Raw genomic sequence first — 25,287 nt, forward strand, 5'->3', positions numbered from 1 at the left:
GATGTTCCACAACTGGTCTTATTCGATTTTCTAAGATCTTTGCATACATTTTCCCAGTATGGCTAAGTAGAGAGATTCCTCTATATTAATACTACAATCTCTTTTACTCCCTGATGGGGCCAATTATTGCACGTTGCCAGTCATCAGGTACTGCTCGCTCTTCCCAAGCCCTGTTAAACACTCTTGTCAACCATTTGACTCCTGCATCTTCACAAGCAAGTATGGCCTTAATTCCAGCTGCTTTGTTTTTGGGACAAATAGCATTTCTGACTTCCTCCTGGAGTATGGGTGGATCAACTTCCTCCTGGAACCGAGGATGGAAGGGCTGCTGCTGTTGTCTGTCACACCATCACCGCTTGGGTTGAGCAAATCTTCAAAGTATTGGTGATTTGTTGGTGATTTCGCAGCTGTCTGTGAGGGGATTTCCATCCTCGTCATTTACGTCCTCCCCTTTCATCTATAATTATTATTTTGTATACAATGTAGATTCTGTCCTGTTCCCTTCCTCTCCCCTTTCATCTATATTTTGTATTACAATGTAGATTCCGCCCTCTTCCCTTTCTCCCCCTTCACTGATCTATGTTATTGTGTATTTCAACGTAGATCATTATGCTCTCTTCTCTTCCTCTCTCCTACGGAATAACGCCCTTTCATATATATTATTTTGTATTATTATACTATGTAGATTCCGCTCTCTTCCCTTCCTCTCAACCTTTCATCTATTGTATTTTGTATTACAGCGTGGATTCCACCCTCATGAAGCTTCATGATCTACACTTTTCATCTATTTTATGTTCAAGTCCTAGCTCTTCTCCCTCAGTCCGTGCCTAATTTTTTTATTTCTTTCCTCATACATGTACCGTGGGTGGGTCCCGGAGGGGGTTCTCCCTGGTTGAAGGTATACGGGGATGTGCCACGGTTTTGGGGTACCTTTTCAGCAATTTTGGTATATCAATGGGTGGGTTTTCGGTGGAGACCAATGCGCCCAATTGGGCGCATTTGGGGGAAAGTGGCCCTAAAAGCGCCCAATTGGGGTAAATTTGGGTGCTTTTTGGGTGTTTTTTGTGGAAAATTGGTATACTGATGGGTGGCAAAATCAGCAAAAAGTAGGTATAGAGAAAGTCAGCATCCGAAAGTCTGCGTGGCACATCCCCGTAAATTTTTTTTTTGAAGAACCCCCTGGGGGGTGGTAGGGCCTGGCGTGAGGTTGAGTCAACGGTGAGTGACTGAGTGTTTTTTTAGAGGGGGTGAGGGAATGAGTGAGTGACGAGGGGGTGAGGGAATGAGTGAGTGGGAGAGGGGATGAGGGAGACAGAGTGAGTGAGTGTGTGACGGACGGCTCTGATTTGGTAAACTTAAAACTAAATAATTCATATCTTGGGTGTGAGGGCGCTCTTTGCATACTTACCACCACGCTCCGTTTTGAAGATAGCAGAACATATCTTGACACTTTTTGTCACTGTCCATGTTCTCCACTCCTCTCTGTTCTCCTCCCGTCCCCTCCCCTCTCCTTTCCTCTCCTCTCCTCTCCTAGCTTCTCCTCTCCTCTCCTCTCCTCTCCGATCCGATCCGAGAGTACCCACCAGGCGAACACTTCAAACTTACAAAACGAAAACTAAAACCCAAACTGAAAAGATAAAAAGGGCCCAAGTTGTATTATAATTATTGTTATTTTGTTCTTTCTCAGGTAGCATTATTGATATGTAGCGTGTTGGTGCCAGCTCTGCTCCCGTACCTTCACTTAGGTGTTATATATCAACTTTGGGAAGACACTGTCCGCATTCCAGATCGTCAGAGCTGTACCTGCAATTGTTGGGATACTGCATTCAAAGGTAATACGACAACAAGAATTAAAAAATACTATGACAAACTAACCAGAAAAATGTCAGGTTTGTGGTTGGTGGTTTAAAAAAAAGCTATAAAATAGATAATCAAAACACACAAAGACAAAAAAAGGTAAATACCGGTTTCCTATTATTTTAAAAAAACATAAAACTCGAAAAATCTGGTAAACGAAAATTGGGCTGTTGTACTAACCCTAGAACTATATTATACCAACCACCCTCTAAGGTTTTTTATCCGCCATAAAAAACTCGCGTGTTTACGCTACGTCCAAACGACCTAAGCTAATCGCAGATCCATCCTTTGTTACCCGGGGGTAGAACTGGCCATCAAAGGTGACCATAGAAAATTATTCCAAGACCTACTGACGTTGTATACTTGTTAGTAAGGTTGTAATAGTCATTTCCGTTTATATTTAGGAGACCCAAAACTGAAGAAAGAAAGAAAGAAGAGGATGATAATGGGACAATTCTTACAACAATGGAATTTTTGCAACATTTTCTTTCAGGGCCTTACGAAAAAGGGATAACGCGTTATAAACATGTTTATTTCAACGACGTAACGTCCAACACGTTTAAGATATGGGTTTTAACTGTGTTAGCTGTTATTACCTTGTACGAGACAGTACGTCGACTTCTGACACTAGCTGTAGCAGGCCAGTTACGATACTCCATGATGTGTCTTCTAATATCCGTCATTTACCCTCATTACTACTCATGGTGAGTATTGGTAAGGGTAGGGTAGGGTAGGGTAGGGTTTTTCCATATTTTTTCACCATTTTTGTTGCACATTTTCTTTTTAATTTGTATTTCATATTTCCTTTGTTCACAATTATTTAGTTGCTGTTATTTGAATATTGCAGATCCCCGGGGGTGCCACTTCACATTTTTTTCACGGCAGTGAAATGATGCCACTTTCCCCCACATCTCATATGCACAGTTTATCCCTTACATATCATGTGTCATGTATAGGTATTGTAACCCACCAGCCCTGTGGTTAAGAGTCTAGGAAATAATTCCTAATATCTCATACCCTAATTTGTATGCCTTTATCTAATCTTGCCGCACATGACAACTTACTAATTAGCCCTAACCCGGAAAAGAGTCTATCCAGTGTAGGAATTTTTTAGCCTTTTTTAGAAACATGTTTGCAATTGGCTTAAAGCCATCACATGCTGACAATACACATAACTGATTGGTTAATCAAAACTAGACAGGTCATGACCAGGCCTAATCACAAAGTAAACATATCATTCTATATAGATAACTGTGCAGCAGACGATTTACTTCAGAAAATTACTACATTGCACAAAACTAAGTCCATTATCTATAGTTAATTGAATGTTTATTGACTCTTGTAATAACCCATGTGTATAACCCTGTATAATATTGGTGTTCATATTAAAGCAGGACTATAAAGAGACAAATATCCCTGACCCTGACAAAAGCTAGCAAGAGCAAGCTGTGTAATTTGTTTACTTTAGTGATATAGCCAAATTTGTTTCCTAGTAGGTGACTTAATAAAAATTCCTTTAAAAGGAATGGGGCTCCCAATGTGAGCTTGGTCGTGATGTGGTAAATTTCATGGTGTTTAGATTTGGTATTATTATCTCTTGCAAACCCGGTGACACCTCATTATAGAAATCAGACCTGTCGATAGGTTGTAAGAGGGGATAGCCTTTTCCAGGCACGAATTGTGCCATATATAATGCCACGGCTGGAGCGCTGTCTCCGTGACATCAAGACATGGACTGCTGTGAACAGACTGGTGTTGAATGACTCCAAGACGGAGGTGATTCACATTAGTTCCAAATTCGTGAAAACACCGTCTTTCCCGAAAATCACCATCGGCACGTCTGAACTTGAGACATCGCGAGTAGCAAAAAGTCTTGGTGTACTATTTGATGGTTCCTTGGACATGAAAGCTCACGTAAATAGTGTCGTTCGAGCTGCATCATTTGCCACTTACCGGATTGGACAACTTCGCCGTTATCTAGACAAGGAGTCTGTGGAACGCCTCGTCCATGCATTTGTTTCTTCTCGGCTAGACTCGTGTAACGCATTGCTGTACGGTCTTCAGGAATATCAACTCGCGAAATTACAAAGAGTTCAGAATTCCGCGGCACGACTTGTAACCAAATGCGGAAAGCGAGAACATATGAAGCCTGTTCTTAGGGACCTCCATTGGCTGCCCGTGCAACAGCGTATTGTGTATAAGATCGCTTTGCTCACTTCCAAGGCACTGCACGGGTTAGCTCCGGTGTATTTATTAGACCTCGTGAAAGAGCGCAAGCCACGGAGGTCCATGAGATCGGCTTCAGAAGTTCTTTTATGTCCACCAAAGATCCCCAAAACTAAATTCTATGGTGAACGGGCTTTTGCAATGGCAGCGCCAAAGGTATGGAACGGTATGCCATCTACATTACGTGCTAACAAGAACTTAAACACTTTCAAAAAGGACTTAAAGACACACCTGTTTAGTTCTTGTTAGCTACCCACACCATACTTTTGGCGCTGCTATTGCGATTGCATCGCTGTGTGATTTCTCCGTGCTAATATCTTTTCTGAAATTGTATGTTTTTTAAAGTTGTTCATGAATAATTTGTATATTATTGACTTTTATTGATTCTTAACATGTTTCATTGGTAAATCTATTTAAGTGTAAATTAAGTGCATTTTAATCTTGTAGTTAACTTTTAATTTTGTTTAATATGTTGTTCTCATGTAAATCTATGGTATATATTTTAATGGTTTTTAAGCTTGTTCAGCGCTTTGAGTTTGTTTTTACATTATAAGGCGCTTTATAAATTTTATTTATTATTATTATTATAAAGAAAGTTTTGCTACTTTGCAACGCAATAAAAACCTAAATGCAAAACGAGATCCTGTAGGTGGCTCCCGAGGTGGCTTAAAAAACTAAATGCAAAATGAGGTTTTTAAAAAATATTGTTTTCCAGAGTCAAGACGCAGGTATCATTATTAAGCCTCATATCACTTATTTATTGTTGAATAAGTGCAGAGTAGGTTAGATATGAATATTGAATGTTAGACCAAAGTAGCTCAAAGTACATGTACTATAGATGAGGTGACCTCAATGTTTATCAACAAAGGCAAGGGACTGGTATCATCTTTATGCTTGAATGAACCCCATGCAACCACTACACTGTTTAATAGTCTTATTGTGATGTGGCGGGAGTTTTAAAAACACGAGCCCTGAACAAAATATGATGCTCGCGCATACTGCCAGGCAAAAAACAATGGAAATTGTGATGATGCGTGCGCATATTGTCAGGCATTGACGTCAGAAGTCACATCATCTATACACCTGATCCGTGAACTTGTCTTTTTTAAAGACAAATTCTTGTTTTAAATATTGGACAAAAGATGTGACTCTCTGGATGGTGTTACATAAGATAATTAAATAACCACTAAAATAACCCCATGGTGCTACTGCTAACAGTTTAAAAAAAAAAGAAATATCTTGAAAACCAACAATGTCGTGACCCTCGGAACCATGCGGGCTACACACTCTTTATAGCGGTTTTATAATACCGTATAGTTGTCGGAACTGGGGTCGGAACGGCTCGACCCATGGGCTATGCAATAATTGTGAGCTCCCTGGGGGTGAAATTTCCAAATCGCTTGCCCCCCCCCCCCCTGGTCTGCCAACAATTGCCCCCCTGGCCTTCCAAAGATTACTCCTCTCTCTCGGCCTGCCCCAAACAATCTTTAATTTGCAAACCTTAAGTGGTCTAGAAATATATAGCTTATTGTGAGCAGGAAAATGTGCATATTTAAGCGTTTCCGTACTGTTTTTCTAAGCCTTTTCAGAGCGTTTTATTTAAGATTATTTAAGATGCCCCATGAATATGTGCCAATAATGGCTGGCCAAAATTACTTGCCCCCTTCCCATAATCTGACCCTACCTAGTACAGGGCTCATAATAATTATTGCACAGCCCATCAGTCCAAACGTCGTTCGAAATATACCGGGGAAATATACTCCCGCGCATACTCCTTGGCTACGAATGCTATGAAGACGGTTGTATACCGCTAGCTGGTTGGACTGGTTCTTAAATTAGCTGGTTGGTCTGGTCCTTAAATTCTGAATCTAGACACACAATTTGGACAAAGTTTTACGAAAATTTGAAGAAACTCTAATCTTGGATCCCTTGTAATGTATATAATTGTTTAATACGTTTTTGGCACAACTCCGCAACCACAGTTCGTACGTACAAATTTTTTTATATTTTTGTGATCTGTACGATAATTTGATGAGCTTTGGAATTAAACAGAAGGAAAGAGCAGTTTACCAACCCAAAGTGTTACAATTAAACAAGACAACAAATAAACACAAATCCCAACCGCCACACAACTCAACAAAAAAAAGCAAGGGAATGTGCTGGTATGGGAATCGAACCCACGACCTTCCGATCTCTATACGGACACTCTATCCATTAGGCTCCCACTGATAAACGGTGGTTAAAACTGGGTCTAATGTGAGTAGTCGAGGTATACAATACACACAAACAAATATTACACAAGTACACAAGTGAAGGAGATCATTACTGATTCTTAATCGTTTCCCCAGTATAAGTAAAGTAGGTAATGGAGATACGCATCCTGCATAAGAACAAATAAACACAATGGAGAACATTATTGCTCGCTATTAGTGGAAACTGAATATAATTAATTAATAAGAAAGAAAGAACAGTTTACCAACCCAAAGTGTTACAATTAAACAAGAATTGTAACACTTTGGGTTGGTAAACTGTTCTTTCTCTCTTATTAATAACTTATATTCAGTTTCCTCTTGTAGCGAGCAATCGTTCCCAATTGTGTTAATTTGTTCTTGTGCAGGATGTAAAGCCCCATTACCTACTTTATTTGGAATGAAATGTTTAATTTTGAGCTCCTTGTATAATCCTATGGGGATATTTGAGACGGTCAGCATGGACTGATGGGAACATGAAAATTCGGTTACTAAACACCTTGAGAATTACAAAAGAGTAAGTGGAAGAAAACTATTCAATGGCGTGCATGGGAAAGCCCTCTTCCTATACTAGACTAAATTGTTTCCGCTCAGAAACAAGTGTTTTAATATTTTAATTCCGATATTTAGCTTTGTTTTTGTTTTTTGTTTTTGCAGGTGGATGTATTTCAATTATTGGAATGACGATTTCTACAAGCAGTGGAACCATCAGCTCCTTTTTTCTACCACCGAGATATTCTCCACTATTGTTATAGTACATCTATTAGACCGAAGGACATCCGTTTCTCCAAGGAACTACTCGTCATAATTAGTATTGCACTTTTTCATATTTTAGCTAGTGGCATGGACCAATTTGTAGAAAATATTTTCAATATAAAAGGTGCTTTGCATCAGACATTACGGGACATTGGGTTTATGTTACCCGATATATTACATGTTGTTCTGCCTTTGTATGAACTAAGACAATATGTTATACGACAACATTTGACATTTTTCAATGTAGTGTCTAGGAAAGATATTTTTGCTTGCGTTGTGGCAATACTACTCGCGGTGGTAATATGCAATTATTTATGATCAGATGTTTTCCCTTGATATTAGTAACCTCATTTTAACAGAGTAGTTAATGAACAAAATGGCGGGTAAGTCTATGATGAAAAAATGAGAATTAAGTTCTGAACAATAAAACGCACTTTCAATTCTGTTGTTAAATTTGTAGACATATTTTCTTTTCTTTCTTTTCTAAGTACAGTGGCGTAACCAGTGAGGGGCCCGGGGGGGGGCAAGCTGCCCCCCGGACACAAAAAAATGGGAAGAAGAGCAAAAAATTGGGAAGGGGAAAAGGGGAAGGAGAGAAAAAGGGAAGAAAAAGGGAAGGAGAAGAGAAAAAGGGGAAAAGAGGAAGAAGAGAAAGGGAAAGAAGAAAAGAAAAAGAGGAAGAAAAAAGGGAAGGAGAAGAGAAAAGGGAAAGGGGAAGAGAAAAGGGAAAGAAAGAGGGAAGAAGATCTATAGGCCTACTACTTTCATTGTGAAATTTTGTACCCTGATCACTGGATTTTTAGCTTCTAATATGCCAAAAACCATGAGCTTCAGGGGGCTCCGCCCCGTTGACCCCCGCCGGGGCTTTGCCCCTGGACCCCACCAGGGGCCCTATGGCGGGCCTCTGGAGCCCATCCGTTTATCACTTCGCGGCAAGCCGCTCGCGATGCGCACATAAATAATACAACTTTTGGTCAAAAATTTGGAAATTTTTCAATCTTGCCCCCCCCCCGGAAGGTCAGGTCTGGTTACGCCCCTGTCTAAGAAAGACAATTTCTTGTATTTATATACCGTAAAAACTTGACAGTAAGCATATGTGCTTACTATCGAGCGCTTTTGAAAACATGGAATTTACCAACTGAGCTAATGGGGTTGAGACATAAATTTGCAGGTTTACTTGTTCGTATATAACTACGTTTTAAAAGCGCTCGATAGTAAGCACATATGCTACCTATCGAGTTTTTACGGTAGATACGAACTTGTAAAAGGCGACAGGTTCACTGACAATCTGATATTTTTAAAGTCGTACAATTGCACGTTTTGAGACATTTTACCTTGTAGTAATTCTATTTCATTATTTGCCCAAAAATTACGACTCGGAAGTTTGATACATATATTTTGTCTGGTCATAACAACATGCATCCAAACTATGGTAACATAAATGATTTCAAAAGTGGCGACATGTGTTCATAGCAATTTTGAATATCATGCCGTATTTTTGTCAACATGAAGACATATACATTTGGTAAGTACTTCAAAACTGAACACAAGTTTTTAGTATCTATTAAGGGCTGGGGTATGAACGTTTGGACAGTATTTATTTTGGGACATTAGAGCACATCAGACATATCGAATTGCATTCTGAATACGAAGAATATCATTATGATATCAAATAATTTTGTTTTTTTGAAATTCGCAATTTAATACACATTTTATGGCAAATCATTAAAAATTGATATTTTTGATATTTAACAGTACTCGAAGTAAACTTTATAAATCTGATGATTTATACTTAACGTGTATGTAGGTGGGATGAAATGCCGACGATCAATTGAAAATTTTGACCTTTCGTATTGAAGATATGGATTTTTTCCCCAAAACACCAAAAAAAATTAGGTCTTTTTGGGAAAAAATCTATATCTTCAATATGAAAGGTCAAAATTTTCAATTGACCGTCGGCTTTTCCTCCTGCTACATACACTTTAAGAATATATCATTAGATTTATATAATTTACTTCGAGGACTGTTATATATCAAAAATTTGAAAAATATCAAATTTTTATAATTTGTCATAAAATTTGTATTATATTGTGATTTTCAAAAATGAAAATTATTTGATATCAGAAAGACATGCTTCGTATTCAGAATGCAATTCGATAGGTCTGAGGTGCTCTCATGTCCCACAAAAAATACTGTCGAAACGCAATAAACGCTCATTTTAGATCCCTTAAGTGCAGAGTCAGATTTTGTTTGTTGAAACAAAGTATGGCTAGAATACTTTGGTTGAAAGAAAGAAGAAGAAAGAAACTGCTAACAACAATTATAGTCCAGCCGAAATTCGACTGGACTAAAAACTTTTTAAAATTTGGGACAGCCATGGTTCTAGATATATTTTGTACCAAGCGAAAACTATCATGGAACAATAGAACTCAAGTATTTTAATGTTGCGTGTAAATTATAATCTCTTGGAGCATCTGTTTAGTCTTCTCTATCAGTCGTTTATTTTTAAAACCTGCTAGTCCCAGCTTCTGTTTGACTCTATTGAGACGATTTTACGCTCCATTGATTTGACCATTTGTTGACACTGAAATTTTTATTATTAACAAGGTCATTTCTACACAGGTTAATGAACCTGAACCTGAAAGTGGAAAGCTATGAAAAGAGTATTGTGCGGACATAATGATACTGTGTTGAAGCCATCGTAACAGCAAGCTGTACTGCATGTAGCTATGGATCCAAATAAAAAAAACTATAAAATAGTTACGAATGTTTTGAACTGAGTACAAAACGCACTATCACAAATGGAAGGACCATTGGATCACGATTCGCATCAGCCAAACACAAGTATGATGGAGGTATGTACCCGAGACTAATTAGAGAATAAACAATAAGAATATTTTTGTGTTTACTGTTTTCACTATCCTGATCCTCTACCGTGTGATAGACGACAGGCAGATCCAAATGTACTGATATGAATAGAATTTAATTGAAATGAATTTTGGGTAATTTTGATTGCATTGGAATTGAACTGGAATAAAAATGAATTGGTTTGGGCATGAATTGAATTAGATTGGAATTGAAATAATAATTGTGAGCAAAGTAGAATTGATTTAGATTGTACAAACCCTCACGGTTCGGATAGTATCAGCAGCAAGTGGATATTTTGTTCTGGGACATGAATTATTTGGGATATGCCACTTAAAGCCTTAATGTACGATTTCCGTCAAATTTTAATTTTGTTATTCTTTATTCAAAATGTTGAAATAATATTAGTAATAACTGCCGTGAAGGGTTGCTGTCCATTTTAAGTTGAAATAACAAGGGAAAGTGAAAGAAACCACACTAGTTATATTGGCCATTTAACATGCAGTTCTATGTGAGGACATATTATCCTAATTTTTTAAATTATGATAATATGTCAAACTTTGCTCTGTTGACCTACAAAGACAACAAATTTGACCGATTCCATTTAGGTGTAAGTTGGGACATGTGTAAACATTACAAATATGCAAAAAAAATCAGGTTTGAAAAAAATTAACCAATTTCATATTATAAGATCGTACATTAAGGCTTTAATATTATGCCCCGTTGATAGGCCTACCATGGTTACAATCGGGGTAACAATATCTGGTGAATTTCCTTGCGGTAGATTCTTTCCTCGTCTCTTCCTCTACCCCTTTAGTTTATTAGGCTTTAATATTATGCCCCGTTGATAGGCCTACCATGGTTACAATATCTGGTGAATTTCCTTGCGGTAGATTCTTTCCTCGTCACTTCCTCTCCCCCTTTAGTTTGGCTTCCTGGCTCTTCTCCAGATCCCATTCCTCCCTGTTTTTCAGTCTAATTCTCCTTCTCTTCTCTTCGTCTGTTTTACTTTAGTTTCACTCTTTCGTTTATTTTTTCCTCATATCATGGGTTAGTGTATTTCACTGAATTTCATTACGTAGCAGCCCAACGGCTGAATTGCATGACATTTACATTAATTTGCATCTTAAAATTTAAATTTAAAAATTAAAATTAAAATTAAAAATTTTTGAATTAAAATTTTAAAATTGAAAAAAAAAGTTGCATTTGCATCTTAATCTTAATTGCATTAAGAGAGTTTCATACATATTATATTTACAAACACTCAAATAATAATTAAAAATATGAAATAAATTAAAATAAAATAAACACATTAACTGCACCTGGCTGGACTTGAAACAATATTGATAATGACTGGCAAGAATACTTATTCAATTCTTGTTTAATGTTAATTCTATATGTACATTATATGTGCAATAATTATGAGCCCCCCCCGGGTGTAAAATTTCGAACGGCTCGCGAAAAATCGCTTGCCCCGTCCCCTCGGCCCGCCAAAAATTGCATGCCCCCCTCTAGGCCCGCCAAAAAATCTTTGCTCCCCCCTTTACACATGCCAAATTTTTAGGATCCCAATTTGCAAACCTTAAATGGTCTTTATTATGTTGCGATTGCAGCGAGCAGGAAAATTTGCATATTAAAGCTTTTCCGTACTGTTTTCCTAAGCCTTTTCAGAGCGTTTTATTTAAAGGCGCCCCATGAATGTTTGCCAAAAATCGATTGCCCCCCCTCTCGGATGGCCAAAAATTGCTTGACCCCCTTTGACTCGCCAAAAATGTCTTGCCCCCCCTCCAATTTTACCCTCCCACAGGGCTCATAATTATTGCACCGCCCTTATACATTGTAATTTAAAAAATACCTCTACAATGCGGATCATTGGACCCGTTGCCATGGAAACGGCGGCCATCTTGGATCACCAATTTTGAACTTACAAGACCTTGCGCGCAAGATATCTCAAAAAGTATCCACCCTAGGATGATGGAATAAAAAGCATTTAAAAGCTTATGAAATTGGCCATAGATTGAACTAGAATAAAGATATTTGGATACTATTAACTAGGGTAAGTAGTTGATAGTATGGTCACTGATGAAAAAAATAATATTGTTTTGTTCATTGACAAAAACAAAATTGTTCCCATAGGTTTAGTGTCACCATTCTAGTTTATATTACTGCCCATTTAATAAGATTTGTTTTGCTTTTTATCCCATCTCTCTAGGATTAGTCCTTCTTGAGAAATCTTGCGCGCAGTGGTGCGATATCGTCAAAATCGTGTTTTCAAGATATCGGCCGTTAAAGTGAAACTTGTTTAAAAAAACACGTTAATTAAAACTAATTAGGCAGTTAATTAGGGCACATGTATTTGCCTTGGATTGTGTATCATTCATGGCATACACTTCAGTCCAAGTCTGATTCTGTATCCAAAGGCTCTGAGATTTATAAAGCCCTTAAGGGACGCACCATATGACTTCCTGGTGGGGGCTGAAGTGTTTAAAAAAAAAAAACTTCGCCCACTACATGATCAAATAAAAAACTTTCCCTGTGGAAAAAAAACCCTTTCCACACTATGAATAAAAAATCAAACTTTCCCCACTTGACTGTTATACAATAATATATGGAAATTTAAGAAAATAAATCCTGGCCAATACCTGGTGCAAAACAAATAATTCCCCCGATCCCAACTTCCACCCCCTAGAAGTCAAACGGTACGTCCCTAATTGGTTGAATTATTCTTGATTGTATATCCCACACAAATTTATGTCACAATCCAGCTGAAACAGTTTTGTAATCGCTTCGACCAATATGGAATCTAAAAAACCTTTCTTTAGAACGTATATCAAAAATAACTTGCAAAACCAAAAAGAAAAATACACTTCCTTCAACTTTTCTGTGAGCCACAAAAGACTAGTCGAAAAACGGAAATAGCAACCACACGGCGAACACTTCAAAATTTATGAGATTTGAAACTAAAAACGGAAACAAAAACCAAATTTGAAAAGATAAAAAAAAAGGCCGAAGTTAGTATATGTATAATTATTGTTATTTTGTTTTGTTTGTTTTTCTTTTCTTTCTCAGGTAGCATTATTGATATGCAGCGTGTTGGTGCCAGCTCTGCTCCCGTACCTTCACTTAGGTGTTATATATCAACTCTGGGAAGACACTATCCGCATTCCAGATCGTCATAGCTGTACATGCAATTGTTGGGATACTGCATTCAAAGGTAGTACGACAACAAGGATTAACAAATACTATGACACATTAACCAGAAAAATGTCAGGTTTATGATTGATGGTTAAAGAAAACAAATATGTATATAGAATAGATAATCAACTAGATGCAAATGTGGTCATAGACCACAAACCTAGCTGGGGCGTTTGACCTGACCTTTGACCTTTAATGATTCCCGGGTCACGAGATTTGTTGTCAACGAGTTTGAGTCCCGTACCTCTTACAGATGTCCAGACAATGAAATTCTAAGATTTGACCTCTGCATGACCTTTGACCTGACCCCTGCAACATGTTTCCCTAGTTATGAGATTTGTTGTCACTTAGTTTGAGCAATACCCTTACAGATGTCCAGAAAATGAAATTATAATATTTTACCCCAGATAACCGTTGCCCTGACCCCTGCAAAGTGTTCCAAAATATTCCCCTGGTCATTAAGTTTGTCTTCACCGAGTTTGAGCCTCGTACGGCCTTACAGATGTCCAGAAAATGCATTTCTAAAATTTGACCTCTGCATGACCTTTGACCTGACCCCTGCAAAATGTTTCCCTGCTCATGAGATTTGTTGTCGCTGAGTTTGAGCCCCATACCCCTTACAGATGTCCAGATAATGCAATTGTAAGATTTTACCCCCTTAATGACATTTGACCCCAATTCTGTGTACAAGTTATAGGCACTGGGTATAAAAGCCAATGCATATGTACAAGTGACGTCATTGTGCTATGTAATATGTGGCAGAAGAAGAGTATATATCAGAAATGACCCTTAATGACCTTTCACTCCAATTCTGTTTACACCCTATGTGGGCACTGGATATAGCTATTACATCTATTACGTAATTGTAAGGTGTAACATGTAAGAGGAGAAGCATTTTGAAGTTTGTTGCCAGAAGAAGAAGGAAAGAAAGAAGAATTGGATTGAAAAACAGTACCTAGCTAGTAAAACGCACAAAAAGACATATACTGGTTTCATATTATTTAAAAACATAAAGCTGGAAAAATCTGATGAAAACAAAATTTGTGCTGTTCTGTATAGATGGCGGATAGCAGCAAAAGATACCTACGATACTACTCCTAACCTCGGACTTCCAAGATGCTTGCAATAGGCGATCACAGGACCAGTAACCATGAACAGCCAATCATCTTAAGCGTATCTAATAAATGACCAATGTAATCTTAGGCGTCTAAGATTGTCCAAGATTGACTATTTACCATTATTTAGTTATGGACGGTCATGATATCCCATAATGAGAGCTCGACATCTTGACGCCTGTTAACCTGTTACCTATTTGAAATTAAGATGTTGGTCTATCTGAAATATACCAAAATAAATAAATAAATAAATAAATAAATAAATAAATAAATAAATAAATAAATAAATAAATAAATAAATAAATAAATAAATAAATAAATAAATAAATAAATAAATAAATAAATAAATAAATAAATAATTGGAGAAAGATGACTATCTTCATGTAGAGTGCTCGATGCATTAAAGCAGAGCTAATAATACGAGTAGAACTTGTGGAACGAAAGTTGTAACTCTGAGTGTCTGTTACGCTGATACGATCACCAGACAACTAAGGGCTATTCGCTACTTACCGTAGGCCTTATCCTATTAATGCGGACGTGAGAGGGAAATTTGGTCTGTCGTAGAGGGCGGCATGAGACGGGTATTGCGGACATGAGAGAAATACTTACGTAATATCCATCCTTGGTAAATTTTGCGACGTTGAGCTTGTTCTGATGATACTTTGATAGCTTTTGATACTAATTCCGATTTAAATCTACCACGAAATTTTTGCACGTCCAAGATTGCATCTTAGACGTCCAAGATAAATCTTAAACCTCCAAGGTTAGGTGTATGACCTTAGACGTCTTTTGATGCTATCCGCCATCCATAGTTCTGAATCTCGACAGCATATACCTCCTGCGTGACTAGCGTACTAGCCACTGACTAGCTTTGAGCTACAACACACCCCAGCAAACATTGCTTACCGTGATTGGGCCAATAATAGATGTTTGCAGACAATGCAGCCAAAAGTGATCTGCTATGTTGTAAAATTTGTAACCCTCCAACTTCAAGTGGCCATGACAGAAATTTAATTTTTTTTGTCAATATACATTCCAGGATGCAAAAATTATTAGGTCAAAACTGCACACAAATCACCAACAAATGACCCATGAATAAAATGTTTATTCATAGATATTAAATATCTACGTGTCATGTTTTCTGCACACCAAATTAATATGAACTTTGTACTCCATATATTTTTTAATCCTTTAATAAGGTGATTGTTTCCATGGAAACGGAATAGAACCCGCTGAAAAGACCGTTTTCAGCATCTTTGTGGAAATCGATGTGACTCTTTTTTATTTTATGATTATGAGGGTTGGATTCAGTTAGAGTGCCACAAAAACACATGAAAATGATTCAAGATGACTAACAAACTAGTTTACCAGCATTAAATTTAATATGAAAATTGATTTAAAAAAATATGACGCAGACGCGCTCCTTGGATAACCAACGATATGATCACGCCAGTCAAAAAGAAACTTAGATTCTGCAAAACTGCTAAATCCAGCAATTCCACAAATGGTCTAAATATAAGAACTTTAGAAACAAACTCAAATATGAAGTGAAAAGATCTTGCAGAAGAGGGTATAATGGGAAAATAATGGAATTTTGGCTACGTTTTCTTTCAGGGCCTTACGAAAAAGGGATACCGAGGTACAAACATGTTTATTTCAACGTAACGTCCAACACAATTATTGAATAAGCTTAAGGGCTGGGGTATGAGCGACCTTGAAGTTCCGGTATCTGGAGAGGGGAAGCAATGAGTTACCCCAAATCACAGCGGCAGGTAGTGACTGGGCCGCCGAGTGCTAATATATATTTATTTTGGAAGGTTCGTGTTTGTTTTAAATTTTGGGGCGTTTTTCCAAAATTTGATATTTTTGGTCATATTTCAAAAAAGCGACATGCCAAAGACAACTCTTTGGGCACATAGTTTGTTATTGTTATTGCAGTTCTTTTCCACATACCTACGTTAACATTCGATTGGGTGATTTACTAATATTATATATTTTATGACTGCAATTTGGCGTTTTCAATGCGTTTTACACGTATCATGAAATTAACGCAAATATCTAGTCACGCTGCTTTTAGAATTTTTACCTGATCGTCGGCTTTTGCAGACAACAGAATGCAGATTGGCTCACGATAGATGTCGTATTCCTCTATGTCGTTCACTCATTGATAAAATGAGTTTGCGTTCCTTGTAACAACACACACATTGCCGTCTGGAAACCGGGTCTGGTACTGATTTTGGGACAGCCAATAGACTTCAGCGCCGTATCAAATCTCATAAAAACCACACGACTGACGACTATGTGTTTATGTTTCCCGCACGAAAGCTTGTGTCTACATCTATTACCATACTTCTTTGGAAACGTTGACCTTTGACCATTCTTTGTATAACGCCCTGATATGACCTTGATATGTTCGCTTGATTGGGTACGTTATAGCATCCATTTCATTGAGGTGTTAGGACTTGGTCAGTAGATAATACTTGCAGGGATACAATAGTTTAACATGGTGTGTGAGCATGGTGAAAGACTCATTATTGATTTGGCGCGGACATATTAAAGGCACAGGTCCTTTGCGTGTATAGCAGAAAATTATAATAGAATGTGTGAATAGAATGTTTGGAATTTTGCAACTAAAATACTAACTGCATTCTGCATTATGTATTTATTTATTTATTTAGGCCTATGCCTATTTATTTATTTACTGACTTATTTATTTATTTTATTTATTTGGTATATTAGTTAGTAGGCCTAGTTAGTAATATTCCATGATAGGCCTACGTCGGTTTATTATTGATTGTTGATAACTTGACAACTTGATTGATTGATCGATTGATAGTCATTTCACATTATATTCCTAGTTTATAGGCCAATTTGAATAACATCGTACATTAGATAAATAGACCTATCAGTATTGATTTATTCTATTCAGCAATATCAAGGATTACTATCAAACTTCTCATAGCTGATTGTCAGTTGGCTCAGTGGTAACGCAGTAGGTTTTACAACACCGAGGTCCCGGGTTCGATTCCCACCTCTGCCTATTTTTTGCAAGGCTGAGAAAAATGAAATTTCTGGACTGCAAACTTATTTGGCGCGCGATCTGAGCTGGTCCTTTTCTGGTGGCTGTGTCTGTTACAGGCACACTCCTCTGCATCCAAACCAGGTTCACGCTCATTACACCTCCCTTAAGATGATTGGCTGTTCATAATTTCCGGCCCCGTGGTTCGTCGATTTAAGTCTGCCGCGAAATTTCTGGACGTCCAAGATTGTATCTTAGACGTCCAAGGCCCGGGTCCAAGGTTAGGCGATCATCAAATCTCTTGTAGAAGAGGGTATAATGGGACAATTCTTACAATAATGAAATGTTTGCAACGTTTTCTTTCAGGGCCTTACGAAAAAGGGATAGCGAGTTACAAACATGTTTATTTCAACGTAACGTCCAACACGTTGAAGATATGGGTTTTAACTGTTTTATCTGTTATTACCTTGTACGAGACAGTACGTCGACTTCTGACACTAGCTGTAGCAGGCCAGTTACGATACTCTATGATGTGTCTTCTAATATCCGTCATTTACCCTCACTACTACTCATGGTGAGCATTGGTAGAATTTGCGTTTTTCCGTAATAATAATAATAATAATAATAATAATAATAATAATAATAATTATAATTATAATTATAATTATAATTATAATTATAATTATAATTATAATTATAATAATATAACAACAACAACAACAACAACAACAACACTAACAACAACACCTCTAATTGACCTTTTCGTTAAATCCCATAACCCTTTGCGAGTACACCTGAGAACTCGTCATTTTACGTCACGCCGACTTGCTATGCGCAGTAACGATATTCGATAAACGATGTGCGCATCGGCGCAGAGCGGCGTGACGTAAAATGACGAGTTCTCAGGTGGACTCGCAAAGGCTTATGGGATTTACCGAAAAGGTCAATTGATGCCTTCTAATAACAATAATATTAATAGTCGGAAAGACTCAAGGCCAATATCACATTTTACCCGAATTCACTTCAGAATGCACAACAATACACACTGTTTGTTTGAGTTAACAAAATAAGAATATTAATGATGAAAAGTAGAGAATGATTGAACAATATTTTGCACATTAACATAAACAGAAATGCAAACAAATTACAATATCTGAATCACAATGATAGTTTTCTAAACGGGTACTTATCGGTTGCTGTTGATTACAAAGAGTTCTGTCGCACTCAATGTTCTGGATGATTCTCTGAAATAATGTCCAGTTTCAACTTTGTAATTTCATGGCAATGTAAATCCCAGCATTGACAACACTCACAATGCAACCTGGTCTTCTAACTAAACTGTCATATACATGTATATTCTCTTTACACATGGCTTTAAACTGACAATACAGAGCAGTTTAGAATGAATTGATGCCCTCTGTTGGTCAACGTTACATTGCTTCCTTTTCTTGCGGGGCCATTATACATTCGAACTCCATTAGTTACAAGTCCTCACTATGGAAGTCGCAGGCCTCAACCCTGCCGGCCTTGCGGCCTTGATGTGGTGCATTGGAACCCTAACTAGACTGACTAAATTGTTTCCGCACAGTACCATAGACATGCATCACTAGACGACGGGCACCCTTGGAATCGGACGAGCTAGCTGGAGGAATGGCGGCTAAATGCAAATTAGGAGATTGATATTTCCGTCCGTGACATCATTTTTGTCAAACTTATTTGTGCCGATAAATGACGAACATTTGCACTTTTCTTTCCATTACCGTTATATTGTGAGGTACTGTACAGCTTTGGTGTTAGTCAAATTTAGGAAAATATTTTCCTGGTGACCCCATGTTGACATTGGCTAAATAAGCGGTATTTTCCGGTCAGAAGGGTGACCATTCTTGTCGTCATTTCGGCAGTTGTATTTGTACAGAGAGTTTGGACTTTTGGGGTCATCTATAGACTTTCTTACCAGTCGTTTTTGTTATCCAAACTGCAGTTCGCCCTTTGAAAAGTGAACTGTTTTAGGTTCCCTTTTTTGAGCACCTCATGTATTACCCCTGTCCTTCAGTTAGCTCGTTTGTAACAAACGCTCATTCGCTTGTTTCATACTATCATGTGACTTGACGCAAGCGCATTACATAGAAACGGATACAATCAAATTAAGGTTGTCATTGGCTGATCTGAACTAAGGTTGTCAACAAAAATCGGATAGCAACGTTTGCACAGTATTTTTGTGGGACATGAGAGCACATCAGACATACCGAATTGCATTCTGAATATGATGAATGTCCTTCTGATATCAAATAATTTTGATTTTTTGAAATTGGCGACATAATACAAATTTTATGGCAAATTATTTAACAGTCCTCAAGTAAAATTTATAAATCTAATGATATGTACTTATAATTTAATGTAGCTGGTGGCAGTAGCGTAGCCAGCGGGGCAGAGTGCCCCCCCCCCACAAAAAAATGAAAGAAAAAGTGCCCCTCTGACAAAAAATGAAAGAGAAAATCAGGAGGGCAAAGGAAAAGAAAAAGGGCAAGGAGCCCTTTTCTAGCAAAATTCAGGGCCAAAATAGTGTAAAATACAAAATTTTCCGCGTTACGCGCGCCCATTGTAACAATAATGCCCCTTTTTAGCCGGATAATGGGCGAAAATAGTGTCAAATACCATTTTTTGTGATATTGGAATTCTTCTGCACACTCGCTATGCAATGATCAATGCAATTTTTGCCAAAGCTCAGTACCATTCGCAAGATGCCAAATCGCAACAGTTTAAAGTAATTGCTAACCTTAACATGCTTAAATCATTTTACAAGGAATTACCTATGGGTTATAATCGATCAGTTCTGATATTAGCTGTTATTGCTATGGGCCTGCGATTGGTTCAAATAAATGACAACGTGTATTACGTCGACTCGCACTCGCTGAACCGTGATATATCGTGTCATATCACACGACTAAGAACCAATAAGATTGCAGGAACTTTCTCAAGTGTTTAAGAATTTAATATAGTACAAAGATTTAACATCTTTAACTACACTTTTTTCCCTTTTTTTTTTTCTTTCTTTTTTTTTTTTCTTTCTTCCTTCCTTCCTTCCTTCCTTCCTTCCTTTCTTTCTTTCTTTCTTTCTTTCTTTCTTTCTTTCTTTCTTTCTTTCTTTCTTTCTTTCTTTCTTTCTTTCTTTCTTTCTTTCTTTCTTTCTTTCTTTCTTTCTTTCTTTCTTTCTTTCTTTCTTTCTTTCTTTCTTTCTTTCTTTCTTTCTTTCGTTCTTTTTTTTTTTTTTTTTTTGCAGGTGGTCATATTTCAATTATTGGAATGATGATTTCTACAAGCAGTTGAACCATCTTCTCATTTTTGCTACCACCGAGATGTTCTCCACCATCGTAATAGTGCATCTACTAGACCCCAGGACATCCGTTTCTCCAAGGAAACTACTCGTCATAATTAGTATTGCACTTTTTCATATTTTAGCTAGTGGCATGGACCAATTTGTAGAAAATATTCTCAACATGAAAGGTGCTTTGCATCAGACAATACGGGATATTGGGTTTATGTTACCCGATATATTACATGTTGTGCTGCCTTTGTATGAGCTAAGACAATATGCTATACGACAACATTTGACATTTTTCAATGTGGTGTCTAGGAAAGATGTTTTTGCTTGCTTTGCGGCAATAATACTCGCGGTGACAATATGCAATTATTTATGATGAGAAAGGTCTTCTTGTTTTCCCTTGATAATAGTAAACTCATGTAAACAGAGTAGTTAACATGGTTAATGAACAAAATGGCGGATAATTATAGTATCAAAAACTGAGAATTTAGTTCTGAACAATAAAACGCACTTTCAATTCTGTTGGTGATTTCGTAGAAATTTCTTTTCAAAGAAAGACTATTTCTTATATTCATACATGTATAGGTTAGATATGAACTTGTAAAAGGCGACAGGGTGACTTGACAAAGTGGGCACCTTGGGAGAACAATACCAGTGCATTGAAAGGTCAACCCAGGTTAAATAAGAATGAAATAAATAATAAATAAATAAATATTTTTAAAGTCGTACAATCGCACATTTTACCTTATAGTGATTTTATTTCATTATTCTGTTATTGTGTTCTTCGTGACAGCCAACATTCATACGTGCATAATGTTGTTGGTCCTTCGTTGGACACAAACCCTAAACAGTTTTGGACCTATATATATATATATATATTATTATGTAAGTCCCTAAAAAATAGGGGGCCAAATATATAAGTCCCTAAAAAGGGAATCCTTGGCATTCCCCCTCTTGTAGTTAACATCAAGGCATTTTCTACTGACAAGGGAATATCAATTCAATTCACCTCAGTCTTTACTAAGGAAAATATGGACTCAGTGCCATCAAAAGATCACCTTTTCAAAACATCCCCGATTTGGTAATTGACCTCAATGGAGTCATAAAGCAACTGCAAGATCTTATAGGCACCAAATCTTCACCGGAGACAGTGACAGTGAAAAAATCAAAGGCATGGTTGTGGTCCCTATGTGGAGGGCGTATCCCACGGGTTTTCCACAGCCACGAAGCCACACCGTACCATCCGCAGTATGCTCGTTCATCCGAAGGATAAACTTCTCCCTCAACAAGAAGCGGAAGCCATTTATGAGATCCCCTGCGGTGACTGCCCCAGTTCCTACATTGGTGAAACGGGCTGCCCCTTTGGTATCCGACTCAAAGAACACCAGAAAGAGGTGGAAAAATTTGAATCAAAACCATTCACGTGAGCAAATCGCAAATCTTCTGTCACGGACATTCACAAATCTGCCATCACTGATCACGTGGCTTCTACAAATCATTCCATCAATTGGGAGGACTCTTACGTTATTGATCGTGAAGCCGACAAAACCACCTAGTGGCGGAAAGAAGCCATTTGGATCCGCCGAAAAGGACATGACACTCTAAACAAGGACGAGGGGCCTACGCACTCAACAACATCTTTGACCAACTCATCACGCCCTCTACGGTGTATCCAGTTGCCTATAAAAGCAAGCAGTCACCACAACTTGACTACTATGGCATTAGAGGGAAGACCCTACAGAGGATACAAGAATTTTTATCTGGGCGTGAGCAATGTGTAGCAGTCAACGGCGCACACTCCAAGTGGACACCAGTTACATCAGGCGTACCACAGGGCTCCGTCTTAGGGCCGACCCTTTTTCTGATTTATATCAAGGACGTTGTGTCTGATGTGAGTTCAACTCTCCGACTGTTTGCGGATGATAGTATTTTATATAGGGAAATAAACAACGCCGAAGACCAACCTAAGCTTCAAAATGACCTTCACAAAAGTCTTCATTTGGGCTGACCAGTGGCAAATGTGTGTTAATGCATCAAAATGCGAATTCCTCCAAATTGCACACAAAACCAAACCGGTGAAGCACATCTACAGTGTGCACGGCCAAAATATCTCAGAATCTTCCAACCATAAATACCTGGGAGTTACCATCAACAAACACCTTGAGTACTCTAGGCGTCCTCAGGCGAAATTTATCTGCTTGCCCCATACCAAGCCTGGGTGCACCGGAAGTTGAAGTATTCATTAGCAGCTTAGAGCCCATATGCCATTGGTCAAGTGAATTCCTTAGAATCTGTGCAGCGTCAGGCGGCTCGGTTTTTCAATAACAACTACGAAAAGACAAGGCTGCTTCAACAAAGTTCTATGTTTTACAAGATCAAACATGGAATTGTCAACATCCCCTTTCCCAGTTGTGTTATTCCATCCAACCGACCGAAAAGAGTCTCCAACATCTGCTCAAAACATCCACAGACCAGGGTTAATTCCTATAGATTCTCCTACTTTGCGCGCATCATACCTATTTGGAATAGAATTCCTACATCTGTGGTGATAGCCCCTTCACTTCACACTTTCCAGAGTTTGGCACTACTAATCTTGAGGGATCTCCAGCCAACCTCAACTCATCACAAATTCTAAGGAGCAATGGGTTTCAGTACATACAGCACAACTCCTTGGATAAGTTTTCAGAGCTTCTTTTGGAGCATACAAATCAAGATTCAAGAATGGATGTTGTCGTCCAGAAAGAATAAAAGGAATTATGAAAATGGGGCTCAGAATTTGTATACAGGGTGTCACAGAAAAGGGAAACTGAAAAAATAGTGCGAAAGTGATTCGAAGATATGGTGTCACTTTTTTGAATTAAGGGCTCTGTCACCCACCTTTGCACAGTATTTATTGTGGGACATGAGAGCAGATCAGACATATCGAATTGCATTCTGAATACGAGGAATGTCCTTCTAATATCAAATCATTTCAATTTTTTTGAAATTCGCGATATAATACAAATTTTATGGAAAATTATTAAAAATTGACATTTTTAACATTTTTAAACAGTCCTCGAAGTAATATTTATAAATCTAATGATACTTACTTTAGATATTTAGATCTTTTAGGGAAAATGATGTGTATCTTCACTACGAAAGGTCAAAAATTTTCAATGATCGTCGGCTTTTCCTCCCAGTTACATAACTTACATACACTTTAAGTACATATCATTAGATTATAAATTTTACTTCGAGTACTGTTAAATAAGAAAAAAACAAAATCGTTTGCCACAAAATTTGTATTATGTCGCCAATTTCAAAAAATTATAATTATTTGATATTAGATCGACATTCCTCGTATTCAGAATGCAATTCGATATGTCTGGTGTGCTGTGCAAATGTTGATATCCGATTCCTTAATGACTTTTAAAATATTAAACTTGGGACAACCATGGCTCTAGATATATTTTGTACCCAGCGAAAAATATCATGGAACAATGGAACTTGAGTATTTTAAAGTTGCATGTGAATTATAGTCTCGTGGAGCATTTGTTTAGTCTTCTCTATCAGTCGTTTATTTTTTAAAACCTGCTAGTTCCAGCTAGCTACGGAGTGACTCTATTGAGACAATATTTCACGGTCCTGCGCCATTATTAGACGGAGAGCCCAGATGATTTATTCAGCTCAGAAGGGACAAAAGGTTTGATGGCCTGGTTATGTTAGTATAGGCCCAAGATTCAATATTGCTGCGGGGTCACAGCCTGTACGGGCAGCCTGGGGTCACAAAACAGGGACCACATGGGGCAATTCATTTATACAGCTCATGAGAGACATGGACAGAAATTTTGGCCTGTACGGGGGCCCAGAGAATAGCCCCAAATGGGCCCGCCCATATGGTGTTTATTCAGCTGAAGAGAGACATGGATGAATCTTTTTGCATTAGATCTATTACACATTGGGATGCACAAAAATACCAATGACAGCAACTTTTTCCTGTACGGGGCCCCAGACAGTAGCCTCAAAGGGCCAGATGTCACACAACTGATAAATTCAGCTGAAGAGAGACATGGATGAATCTTTTTGGATTGGAAATATTACCCATTGGGGTTTACAAAAATACCAATGACAGCAACTTTTTCCTGTACGGGGGCCCAGACAGTAGCCTCAAAGGGGCCGATGTCCCATAACTGATTTATTCAGCTGAAGAGACACACGGATGAATCTTTTTGCATTGGAACTATTTACCCATTGGGGTTTACAAAAATACCACTAACAGCAACTTTTTCCTGTATGGGGGCCCAGACAGTAGCCTCAAAGGGCCCGATATCCCATAACTTGTTATTCAGCTGAAGAGACACGTGGATGGATCTGTTTGAATCGGAACTATTATATTGGGTTTACAAAAATACCAACGACAGCATTTTTTTTCTCGTACCGGGCCCAAACAGTAGCATCAAAGGGTCCGATGTCCCATAACTGGTTATTCAGCCAAAAGACACATAGACGGATCTTTTTGAATTGGAGCTATTGCACATTGGGGTTGACAAAAATACCAATAACAGCAACTTTTTCCTGTATGGGGGCCCAGACAGTAGCCTCAAAGGGCCCGATATCCCATAACTTGTTATTCAGCTGAAGAGACACGTGGATGGATCTTTTTGAATTGAAAGTATTACATTGGGGATCTACAAAAATACCAAT

At 38.0% G+C, this 25,287-nt stretch overlaps 1 protein-coding gene across 4 annotated transcripts in view; it reads left to right on the forward strand.

Moving 5' to 3' along the window:
- The window catches only part of LOC140151043 (uncharacterized), a 47,582-nt gene that overhangs the window by 3,185 nt on the left and 19,110 nt on the right, over positions 1–25,287 (forward strand). The window contains exons 1-4 of one of the 4 annotated variants that reach the window (XM_072173234.1): positions 9,646–9,943; positions 13,023–13,167; positions 17,649–17,856; positions 20,563–21,211. In XM_072173234.1, coding sequence (XP_072029335.1) covers positions 9,890–9,943; positions 13,023–13,167; positions 17,649–17,856; positions 20,563–20,980 — 825 coding nt within the window. In that variant the 5' untranslated portion in view covers positions 9,646–9,889 and the 3' untranslated portion in view covers positions 20,981–21,211. Of the gene's footprint in view, positions 1–1,687; positions 1,833–2,350; positions 2,562–9,645; positions 9,944–13,022; positions 13,168–17,648; positions 17,857–20,562; positions 21,212–25,287 lie in introns of those variants that run through there. The other 3 variants (XM_072173235.1, XM_072173233.1, XM_072173237.1) reach the window with 3 other exon arrangements.

Source organism: Amphiura filiformis, chromosome 4 (assembly GCF_039555335.1).
Source record: "Amphiura filiformis chromosome 4, Afil_fr2py, whole genome shotgun sequence".
NCBI classification, from domain to species: domain Eukaryota; kingdom Metazoa; phylum Echinodermata; class Ophiuroidea; order Amphilepidida; family Amphiuridae; genus Amphiura; species Amphiura filiformis.